Source organism: Hypanus sabinus, chromosome 4 (genome assembly GCF_030144855.1).
Source record: "Hypanus sabinus isolate sHypSab1 chromosome 4, sHypSab1.hap1, whole genome shotgun sequence".
Lineage (NCBI taxonomy): Eukaryota > Metazoa > Chordata > Chondrichthyes > Myliobatiformes > Dasyatidae > Hypanus > Hypanus sabinus.
Genome location: NC_082709.1, coordinates 170,072,788 through 170,085,278, shown reverse-complemented (window position 1 = coordinate 170,085,278; position 12,491 = coordinate 170,072,788). Strand labels below are relative to the sequence as shown.

At 42.3% G+C, this 12,491-nt stretch overlaps 1 protein-coding gene across 1 annotated transcript in view; it reads right to left on the bottom strand.

The window, feature by feature from the left end:
* Nucleotides 1-12,491, bottom strand: part of LOC132393479 (cell adhesion molecule DSCAM-like) — a 702,534-nt gene that overhangs the window by 61,523 nt on the left and 628,520 nt on the right. The window contains exon 25 of the mRNA XM_059968761.1: nt 10,635-10,823. Within this exon, the coding sequence (XP_059824744.1) occupies nt 10,635-10,823 (189 nt within the window). The remainder of the gene's footprint in view (nt 1-10,634; nt 10,824-12,491) is intronic.

Genomic DNA, 12,491 nt, shown 5'->3' with positions numbered 1-12,491 from the left:
GCCGGCAGATCGCAGTGGAAGAAAGTGGTCACCGAGGCTCCGGCAGAGTATGGCACATGATGATGACGAAATAAAATTGATACTCCTTCTCCTTCTTAGTTGCAGAGTTTAGAAAAAGTTGAAGGCTTGGTGATAATTAAGTTTATCAATCCGTCATTTTAATAGACTCTACTCAGCATTACTATTCCCTGGAGGTGGAGGTGTTGCCCAAAGATTAGAATGTGTATTGCTACGAAACATATTATTGCTGTAATTTATTTTGTTAATCTCACAAGCAGAATAATTGGGGAATCAGTTACAAACAATGAAATATTAAATGAGAAAGGGCCATTCTTGGAAAGGATAACTACATTGTGACAGGAGATTACTGAGCATTGAAGCACTAGCAATTAGGTCCAGATAGGAAAAATGGTAGTCAGACAAATTGGCCTATAGTAGAAAATAAAAAAGTTAAGATATTTACTAAAGTAAAAATGATGAACTTAAAGCTGTTGTCTCTAAATTCATGAAGCATTTGTATTCATGAGCTGACATGGCTGTAGAACAACCTGGACTGGGAGCTAAATGCACAAGTAGATTTGGTATTTAGAAAGGACAGGCAAAATAAAAACTAAGTTGATATTGTTAGTGAAGGATGAGGTCAGTGCAATAGAGAAGTACAGCTCAGAAACAGGCCCTTCGGTCCATCTAGTCCATGTTGAAACCATTCAAACTGCCTACTCCCATTGACCTGCACCAGGACCAAATCCCGACCATTCGTGTACCTATCCAAACTTCTCTTAAACATTGAAACTGATCTCGCATGCACCACCTTTGGTGGAATTCAATACTCCCACAACCCCCCTGAGTGAAGGAGTTCTCCCTCATGTTCCCCTTAAACTTCTCACCTTCCACCTTAACCCAAGGCCTCTGGTTGTAGTCCCACCCATCCTCAGTGGCAATAGTGAGTCAGAATGTTAGTTAAGAAGATCGGTCTGTGTCGAGCTAAGAAGCCCTGAGAGGCAGTAGACAATGTTGTCTATAGGTATCCACCCAACAGGGATGGGATCAAAAAATAAATTAAAAATGCACCTAGCAAGAATATTATGAACTGGCCAAACCAAATCAGCAATAAAGCTAAGGAGGAGGAATTCAGGTAAAGTGGCTGGATGAATTATTCAGCCAGCACATTGATCAGTCAGCTAGGGAGCAGATTATTCTATACAGGGTACTGTGCAGTGAGAAGATTAATTGGGGCAGCAGGATAGCGTAGCGGTGAGTGTAATGCTATTACAGTGCCAGCGATCCTGGTTCAATTTCTGCTGCTGTCTGTAAGGAGTTTGTACCTTTTCCCCATAACCGTGTGGGTTTCCTCACGGTGCTCCGGTTTCCTCCCACAGTCCAAAGTCATACAGGTTAGTCGGTTAATCGGTCAAATGGGTGTAATTGGGCGGTGGGTATTCATTGGGCTGGAAGGGCATATTATTGTGCTGTGTCTCTACAAATGTAATTCATAATCTTGTAGCATGTAGTCTTGTAATAGTGAGGAGTGACAGAGGTCTTCATTGAGGTGGAGAGTGAAATAGTTTAATCTGAAAGCAGGAGCTTAAATCTAACAAAAAAATGAAGGTATGAGGATGTGAACTAGCTATGACTGGGAAGCTATATTAATATTCATGACAGTGATTAGGTAAAGGCTAACATTTATAGAACAAATACAAGAGCTTCCGTGGTCATGAACTCAGTTGGTGTAAAAATACAAAACAAACAGTGAGCTAAAAGAGAAATTACAAGTCATTAAAATACCTAATGAAGAAGCAAGTCTGAAGTTTTGGGAGGGGAGTTTAGGTTTTGGCAAAGAACAAATGAGTTTATTAAGAGAGCAATAAAAAGAATATGAGAGTAAATGCAGGGTATATAAAAGTAGATAATAAGGGCATATATAAATATATAAATAGAAAGAAGTCAGTGTCAAATGCAGAGCTCTATAGTTAAAAACTATATAGAGCTCTATAGTTCATAATAAGCAACAGGGAAATGGCAGAGAACATAAACAAATGCTTTAATTCTGTCTCCATCAAAGAGGATACAAGTAATTTTCCGCAAATCTTAAAGAACCAAGAACATGTTGAAGGTGAGGAACTAGGTGAGGAATTAGCACTAGGTCAAGAAGTTTGCATTAGCTAACTTGGAAGAATGAGACTTAAACTTTCAGGGATTTTGACAGATCTGGACAAGCTGGATGTAGGGAGGATGCCTGCCTGGCTGACTTAGTGGTTATCATCTCAGGATATGAAGGTAAGATATTAAGGTCTGAAATGAAGAGTAATTTCTTCATTCAGGGACTGGTGAAACTTTGGAATTTATTACCATAGAAATTTACAGAGGTGAAGCTCCCTGATATGTTTAAGAAAGAGGGGCGTAACTCTTAGCATAATGCTTTACAGTGCCAGCAATCCAGATTCAATTCCCTCTGGGGTCTGTAAGAAGTACATTCTCCCTATGAGCGCATTGGCTTCCACCCACGTTCCAAAGATGTACCGGTTAATATGTTGTGGACAAGCTATCTTGGTGCTGGAAGCATGGTGACACTTGTGGACTGCCCCTTGGACTGTGCTGGTCATTGACAATGCACTTTACCATATGTTTTGATGTTTCAGCGTACGTATGACAAAAAAAATCTGGTCTTTAAAATTTCTTAATCTTTAGAAAAATTTCCAAATGCAAAAGGCATTATAGGACACTGACAGGGAGGTAGATGGTAAGCTATGATTACATTCAGTGGCTGAATATGTCCTCTGAAACTGTTCTAACCATGCTTCTATCTCCAATGCCTGAATAATTTTCAAGGCCTTAAGAAGAAACAACTATGAGCAGAGGCATCCAGGGGCAAACAGATGGCAATTCTTGCTTGGCACCAGGAATTCTATCAAACAATGGTTTCTCCTGAGCTTAGAAAAAAAGAAGCTTCTGAAGTGTGAGGTCTTGTTTACCTCCTGTACCTAATAAAGTAGCCACTGTGTGCATGTTCATGGTCTTCTGCTGCTGTAGCCCATCCACTTCAAGGTTCAACATGTTGTGCATTCAGAGATGCTCTTCTGCACCCCACTGTTGTAATGTGTAGTTATTTGAGTCACCATTGCCTTCCTGTTTGCTTGAACCAGTCAGTCCATTCTTCTCTGACCTCTCTCATTAAGAAGGTGTTTTCACACACAAAACAGAATAACTGCTCACTGGATGTTTTTTGTTTCTTGCACCATCCTCCATAAACTGCTGTGCATGAAAATCCCAGGAAATTAGCAATCTCTGAGATACTCAAACCACCCCATCTGGCACCAACCATCATTCCACGGTCAATATCACTTGGATCACATTTCTTCCAAATTCTGATGTTTGGTCTGAATAACAGCTGAACCTCTTGACCATGTCTGTGTGCTTTTGTGCATTGACTTGCTGTCAAATATCTAATTTTTGGCTAATTAGATATTTGCATTAATGAGCAGGTGTACAACAAAGTGACCACTGAGTGAATATCCTCAATCAATAATCATTGAATCATTTTACTATGTCACGATACCCTGAGATTCACTTTCTGGCAGGCATTCACAGAAAAGCAAAGAAAGTCAATAGTGTCAATGAAAGACACACAAAGACTGACAAGCAATGCCCGAAAGAATACAAATAAATACAAAAAAAGCTATCAATAAATAATTAAATACATATGAACAAGTGAATCCATTGGTTGTGAAATCAGTTCAGTGAGGTGAGTGAAGTTATTCACACAGGTTCAGGAATTTGATGGTTGAAGGGTAATAACTGTTCCTGAACCTGGTGGTATGGGACCTAAGGCTCATGGGACCTCCTTCCTGATGGCAGCAGCAAGAATCAACCATCAACTGGACGCTCCAAGTCCCTGATGATGGATGCTGCTTTCTTGAGGCAGTGCTGCTTGTAGATGAGCTCAGTGAAGGAGAGGGCTTTGCCTTTTATGGACTGGGCTGTACTTACCACTTCTATTTAAGGATACCTGTACTTAACTACAGTTGAAGACAAAGCAGCTTGTGTACTGCCTCATGGTCCCCAAATGCTCGCCATGCCTCTCACAGCAGAGAATGGTTGTACTTAATATTTATTTCAATATTTTTGTTTACTAATTATAGAAATAAATCATGTGGGAAAGAAGTGTAGGCCAAGGCTTCTGTTGTCATCTTTTCCATAGCTAACTATGATGCATACCTGCTGTGACAGTATGGAACGTTTTGTTGAATACTGGACCCATTTCCCTTATGACTTTACTATTTCCATTGTTCTTTTCTGATATGGTTTTTTTTATATAACCATATAACAATTACAGCACGGAAGCAGACCATCTTGGCCCTTCTAGTCAGTGCCGAACGCTTACTCTTACCTAGTCCCATCGACCTGCACTCAGCCCTAACCCTCCATTCCTTTCCTGTCCATATACCTATCCAATTTTTTTTAAATGACAAAATCAAACCTGCCTCTACCACTTTGCATTCTAATTTGCTGCTTTTGGTTTCAAAGGCAGGGTAACGCCAAGTGAACCAGAGTTTTGCCTCCCCCTGCTGGATATATCTAAACACTGATTTTGTAAAAGCTAAACACAAAATAATGAATCTGGCCTGTTTTCTCTGGCACTCTTAAAAATCTGGATCAATCTGACCAACATTCAAAATACATTTATTATCAAAGTATGTATAAGTTATATAACTTGAGATTCGTCTGCTTACAGACAGCCACAAAACAAGAAACTCGAAAGAATCCATTAAAAAAAAGATCAATGCGCGGAGAGAAAAACACACACACACACATACACACATACGCGCGCACACACACACACACACACACACATCGTGCAAACAATAGGAACAAGCAACAGCATTCGGAACGAAAGTGAGTCCATAGACATGCAGCAGGAGCAGGCCCAGAGCCTCAGCCTCAGTTCATCCATCACGCAGTGGGGCAAATTATCGTGGAGCTCGCAGACAGGAGCATCCAGAGCAATCTGTCAGTCACCGCCTTAGTGCTGCGGAGAGCGGAGCAAATCCCAGCCTCTAGCACTACAGAGCAACAAACACTTGCAGAGTCAGAGACAAGATCCACAGTTTAACAGAAACCACTCTTCATGAGGAATATGAATTCCTGCAGCTTTGGTCTGGCATCCCAGCCATCATGAAGCATTCAGCTCAAAGAATTTAAGCAAGGGGTTACTGTTACAGCCAAACAGCTCAAATCAGAAAAGGTTTAATATCACTGGCATATGTCATGAAATTTGTTCTTTTTCAGCAGCAGTACATTGGAATACATAATAAAAAAACTATAAATTTCAATAAATAATTATATATAAATTAAATAAGTAGTGAAAAAACAGAGGTAGTGAGATAGTATTCATCAGTTCAATGTCCATTCAGAGGGGAAGAAGCTGTTCCTGAAATGTTGAGTGTGTATCCTTAAGCTCCAGTACCTCGTCCTTAACGGTAGCAAGGAGAAGACAGCATGTTCTGGGACTTTTGAAGGTGCCCTCATTGCCAGGGGGGCTAGTGCCCATGATGGAGCTGGCTGAGTTTCTAATGTTCTACAGTTTTTTTCCCAATCTTGTGCAGTGGCCCCTCCACACCAGACGATGATGCAACCATTTAGAATGATCTTCACGGTGCATCCGTAGAAACTTGCGAGTGTCCGGGTGCAAGATTGAGGAATGTGCCGATGTTTGGCCAACTTAGGCGCTCGGCCAGATTGAAAAGGTCAGGTATGGGTCAAATCAAGGCGGTGGGGCATGGGCCCGAGAGCAAGGAGTGAACTGATGTTTGGTCGATATAAGGCAATGACAAATTGAAAAAGTTGGGGTGTCGGTGCCAGAGGTAAGGAATGGGCTGGTGTTCAGCTTACTGCTCTGCAAGGTTTAATTGTCTCTGCACGGAACAGAGGCTGTGGCTTGCAGGTAATGAACTCCTGGACCTGTTGTAGCAATGAACTGGTTTCATGGCTATGAACTCACTTTCATTACGTTTTGTTCTAAGTGTTACTTGTTTTTTTTATTGCTTGCACTATTTGTTCTTTTTTTTTGCACATTGGGTGTTTGATGGTCTTTTTTAATGGGTTCAATTGGGTTTCTTTGTTTTTGTGGCTGCCTGTAAGAAGACGAATTTCAAGGTTTATATAGTATGAATACTTTGATAATAAATATACTTTGTACTTTGTATCTTCACACTCCAAGTCTCCTCAAACTCTGAATGAAGTATAGCCACTGTCATGCCTTCTTTGTAATTGTATCAATATGTTACACCTATTATAGAACCTCAGAGATGTTGACACCCAGGAACTTGAAAGTATTCACCCTTTCCACTGCTGATCTCTCTCTGAGGACTGATGTGTGTTCCCTCAACTTCTCCTTCCTGAAGTCCACAACCTTGGTCTTACTGGCATTGAGTGCAAGCTCGTGGCTGCGACACCACTCAACCAGCTGGTATATTCCGCCCCTGTACGCCTCCTCATCTCCATCTGAGATTCTGCCAACAATGTAATTATATTACCAGCAAATTTATAGATGGCATTTGAGCTCTGTCTAGCTACACAGTCATGGGTGTAGAGAGAGTAGAGTAGAACTTATCAGTGGGATAAGCACACATCCCTGAGGAGTGCCAATGTTGGTCATCAGCGAGGAGGAGATAATATTACCGTACAGATTGTTATATTCCAGTTAGGAAGTTGACGATCCATTTGCAGAGGGAGATACAAAGGCCTACATTCTGTAGCTTATCCATCAGGACTATAGGAATGATGGTGTTAAACAATGAGCTATTGTTGATGAACAACATCCTGACAGAGGTGTTTGTATTGCCCAAATGATCTAAGGCCACATGAAGAGCCATTGAGATTGTGTCTGCTGTAGACCTATTGTGGTGATAGGCAAATTGCAGTGGGTCCAGGTCCTTGCTGAGGCAGGAGTTAATTCTAGCTATGAGTAACCTCTCAAAGCATTGCATCTGAATGCTACTGGATAATAGTCGTTGAGGCAGCTCACACTATTCTACTTGGGTAGGTGGGAGCTGATTATGATCTAATTGTTTCAAGACTGGTCAAGATGGCACCTGTGTACAATGTTCCTTCAGTTGACCTCTTCTGGATAGACCATGAAACCATATATTTCACTTCTTTTATATCTCTTACATTTGTTTTTCATCTTGGATGTGATCCTGTAACTGTTGGAGCCTGTTTGTAGATCATCCAGTGCTCTGCGAGAGGCAGAGACAGCACGAGCATACCTCATGGCGGGCAGGCTGTGGGACGGGGCATGAGCCAATGTTTGACTCTATTTCGCTGATTAAAGCGACGAAGGAGATTGAAATATCAAGGTGAACGTGAAAGGTGAGCGCCAGCTGCCTGCCTCTTGGTAGCTCTGTTACTGAGGAGCAGAGAGTCTGCCACTGTACCTGGAGAATGTTGCCCAGATTTTCTGTGTTTTGGATGTGGACTTGGACTGTAGACAGTTTTTCTCAGTCCTATAGTTTTTCATATTCTGTGTTTTTCGCCCGATCTTCCGCATTTTGTTTTGTGCGTGGAGTGGGTATTTGGCAGTCGAAATGCCTGTTCTATTTTGTGCATTTTTTGCATGGGGGGTGGAGTTTGGGTTGGGGGTTGATGATGGTGCTGCCTTTCTTTTCCTTCTTGGTTTCATGGCTACCCAGAGAAGAAGAATTTCAGAGTTGTATACTTTGATAATAAATGGTATGTCACATCACCGGAGGATTGAGCTCAGCCCGGTATCTCGATAGCGGAAGTTATCGAAAGAATAGGCTAGAATTAACCAAGGGGTGCTCAACAAACATGGCTCCACACTTGTTATATTCCACTACTGAACCATCACAAAAATAAACCAAAATACTGAGGGAGTGTGCTGGAAAGTTAATTAAATATTAAAACCTAATGCGTAGTATTTCCCCTTGGACAGTAGTGCTCATTGTACCATTTTCCCAAATTCTCCTATTATTCTAATATCTCCTTTCAACAAAAAGTGACCATTCCTCCCATCTGGTTTATGCCGCTCCTGTTACTCGCCCACTTATTCCTTTCAAGTCAGTCTACTCTTGGGTGCCCATTAACTCCTCTCTGACTCTCCTACCAGTGGCCAGTTAGCCTACTGCGTGCCCTTCTTTCGGATCTGGGAGAAAACCAAGTCACCCGGGAGAACTGGTTTTCGGGGGAGGACATGAAATTTCTACACAGCCAGAACTATCGATCGGAATTGGAACATTTCCTTTGAAGGCGGGAGGCAGCAGCTCCACTTACTGTGCCACTGTGCTGTTCATGCAGTAGTGACAGAACATTGTATCTCCCTCTGAAATTCAATCCTAGTGACTAGAATAGAGGTGAACTTTAGAAAATGAGTACAGCTTACCCAACATCTGACTTGTGTACAGCCCGTACATAGGACCAAGTGTCAGGGAAACTGGAAGGATGGATTTGCCAGCTACTACAGGGCTGCGGGCATCTTTTCCTGCCTGGGAGGTTGGCATGAAGCCACCTTTCCAAACAGCGAACTGATTGGGCTGCTAACAGTTCACAGAAACGAACCTTACTATTTCCTGGGGAAGACCTGCACTATAATGTTGTATGTTTAGAGCTAGAGATGGGGATGGATTTCTAGAAGACAGTGTGTTCTTTTTTATTTCCCACTTTCAACAGTCTAGAATAAGGACAAAGTTCATTCACCAGTGCTCTGAACTGATCCTACCACCTGCAGACTCACTTTCAAAGGCTCTTTGCAACTCGTGTTCTCAGTGTCATTTTCTTATTTGCAGTTTGTCCTCTTTTTCACATCAGTTGTTTGTCAGTACTTTCTGCTTATGTATAGCTTTTTGCAAAATTATATTGTATTTCTTTTTTCCCCTGTAAATGCCTGCAAGAAGATGAATTTCAATGTAGCATATGGTAACTTATTGTTATGGATGTTGATAATAAGTTTACTTGGAACTTTGAAGCATAGTAGGAATTGATCTCCGTTCCAGCAAGCAAAAGGTTAAAATAATCACTCATTCCTGACCTCTTGTAGTGTTTTGATCTGTACAGCCTGTATGTTTTGATAACTATGGAAACTCGAGGACAACTTGAAGCCATAAGGTGGCAGTTACAATGAAGCGTGTGTATAGTTGGACCGCAAGAAGCCTCTGTAGCAGGTAAATGAAGTAAATGGCAGCTGATTTTTGAGTGCAGACTTGCAGTTCATTGTCGGTCTTGGCAGAATGTTCCATCTTCCTTCTTCATCTTTCCTCAGTGCTGTCAGCTGCTGAGCTGTAAACCCCCCCCCCCCCCCCCCAAGTATTACCTGCCCTCCGACAGGGTAACCAAGCTGCTGCCCTTTATCTCTGAATCGAGGCAATCTATCTCTGCTCGTTGGTGGCAAATAGGCATCAGCTGTTGGTTATGCTTAACCTCTCCAACATCCACTTAGATTAAAGATTAGTTTTATGTGTCACATTTACACTGAAGCACTGAAACATGCAGGAAAAGGCATAATCTGTGTCGATGACCAACACAGTCCAAAGATATGCGAGTGTTGCCCTGTTTCTGCTGCCAGCCCACCATGCCCACAGCTTACTAACCCTAACCCATATACCGTCCGGAATGTGGAGGAAGCGGAGTACCCAGAGGAAACCCACACAGTCACGGGAAGAAGATAAACCTCTCTGGAGGCACCGACGGGACTTGAACCCCAATCTTCCAATTGTAGGTGCTGTAAAGGGATACGCACTGCCTGCCCCAGGTCAATGGAACTGAATATGCAACAAAAAAAAAATTGCATACAGCCATTTCCACAAGGTTAAGACATTAAGAACTGGAGGACAGAGTTATAGATTTAATTGAGACCTTATTTGAGATTTAATTGAGACCTTATTTTCACCCAGTGACCAGTATGTGGAATGAGCTGCTCGAGGAAGTGGTTAAGGCAGATAAATTAATAACATTTGAAATACATTTGGACAGGTTCAGGGATAGCAAAGGTTTAGAGGGATAAGGGCCAAATGCAGGAAATGGAATTAGCTTAGATGGCAATCGTCTGTCTCCATGATGAGTTGCAACAGGTCAGGTGATATGAGGCAGTCAATCAGGGCTAGTGATCGTTTCTTGACCTTTTCGGGTAAGGTCAAGTGTAGTCAGTCAGTGGAACTGTGAGGTCCAGGACAACCAGCCAGTTGGATTGATAATGTCCCTTTGTTTATTAACAGTGTCCCAAGGTGCTTAGCAAGAGAATTAGGAGTTAAAAATTGACCCCTGTACACATAAAATGATTACAGCCAGTTGGGTTAAGATGTTTTGAGGAGTGACTTAAATGGGTCGATATACAGAGGGGGTAGGAGCTGGGAAGGTGAAGGACTGTGAAACGGAGAGAGAGAATTAGATAGTGTAAACGAGAATCGGAGGGAGGGAGGGGAGGAAGAAGAGGGAGGGAGAGGGACAGGGAGGGGGAGAGGAGGGAGGGGGAGGAAGAGGGAGAGGGAGGGAGAGGAAGGAGAGGAAGAGGGAGGTGGAGATGAAATCCCAGCAGCTTGGAAGTGTTAAAAATAAGGAAATTGTTAAGATCCTTCACGTAGGGAGTAAATATTTTTCTGCTATTTGGATAAAGAGCCCTGTACCTTTCCCATGTGTCTTGGCCTCAATGATTTCACTGATGCGGCCAGGTCCCACTCCATTCTGTGCTGTCAAGGTGAACTTGTACCATGTCCCACACTTCAGGTTCTCCAGACGATATGAGCGCTCACTGGGGCTGATGGGAAAGCTGCCCCACTGCTCACTGTTGTCCTCTGAGTACTGCAAGATGTAACCTTAAGAAGAGAACAGCATGCATTCATCACCAGTGAACTGAGGGGATTGCTTACAAGCAAATAAAAATCAATTGTGTTCATCAGCAGATTCAGAATGCAAGTTAGAGTTTAGAGAATAGCCAGAGCTTTCCCAATTCCCTTTCAGTGCTTTGGCAATTAGTTCTTACAACACCCAGTTCTATTAGGAAAGATTTTCTGTCCGGCTCCATCATATTCTGTGTTTATGGTGATCCAGACGATAAACTTGGCTGAGAAACTAGATCTGTTAATGAGATGGCTCTGTATCCGTGACTACAAATCAATTCATTTGGAAAATAATCAGGATTCTAGCCAGCACAAAGGATCATGGGAAATAATGGCAGTTTACTGTGGTAAGTTAATTAAACTCCAGCTCATCAGAATGTTCAACGCTCCCCTTTGATTTACTCCTGTGACAAATTCACAGCTCAGAAAATGGGCTGCTTAACAAAATTGAATCCCTTTGCAAACCTCAGCCTGGAGGCCAACCATACAGCCTATGGAAGACTGGCATCCTCAACATAACCCGCTCCTTCCTGGGAGCATCCGCTCCATACTCCGGCCAGACCTGGTCTCCCATGTAACCTCTGACCCCACTCAAAGCTGGAACATGGAAGTGCTCCTCATTGAGAGCCAATATGAACAAATCTTAAAATAAAACTTTTCTTTTCACCAAAGTGCAAAGATAATGAAATACATTTTTTTTTTTAGCAAATTGTAATTTTTTTCTTAAAGCAAGTTAACATTGAACCCACTTGGAGGTTAGACCTCAGAAACGGACACCTGGAGTCATCTAATCATAGTAGGAATTAGGTTTATTATCACTGACGTATGTCGTGATATTTGCTGTTTTGCAGAGCACTGAGTACAATACATAAAGAAACTGTAAACTGCAATTAGAAACATATAAATATAAGCAGTGCAAAATAATGAGGCTGTCAGTAATGATGGCTGATATTAGCCTTCTCCTAGCTTCCTTCTCTAAAAACAAGGCATTAGAAGAATCTAGTAGGTCAAGCAACATCTGTGAAGGCAATCATAAACACAAGAGATTCTGTAGGTGCTGGAAACGCATACAGAATGCCATGGTAGTGCAGTGGTTTGTGTGGCACGATTACCGCTGGGCATTCTGGAGTGTGGAGATCAATTCTGCGCTGAATGTAAGGAGTTTGTACATTCTCCCTGTGAACCGCGTGGGTTTCCTCCGGGTTCTCTGGTTTTCTCCCCCAGTCCGAAGACCTACCAGATGCTCGGTTAATTGGTCATTGTAAATTGTCTTGTGATGAGGGTAGTGTTAAATAGATGGGATGCCAGGTAGTTTGGCTCATTAGGGCCAGAAGGGTCTGTTCCACGCTCTATCTCTAAATAAATAAAATGCTGGAGGATCTCAGCAGGTCAGGCAGCATCTACAGAGAGGGATAGGGTTAATGTTTTGGGCCATAAGGTTGGAGGCTACCCATAAAGGAGCAAACCGTAATAGGGAGCACTTCCTGGTGATCAACCATTTTAATTCCACTTCCCATTCCAATATGTCAGTCCATGGTTTCCTCTACTGCTATGATTAGGTACTCTCAGGCTGGCGGAGCTACACCTCGCACCCTGTTTGGGTAGCCTCCAACCTAAAGGCATAAACATTAATTTTTCCAACTT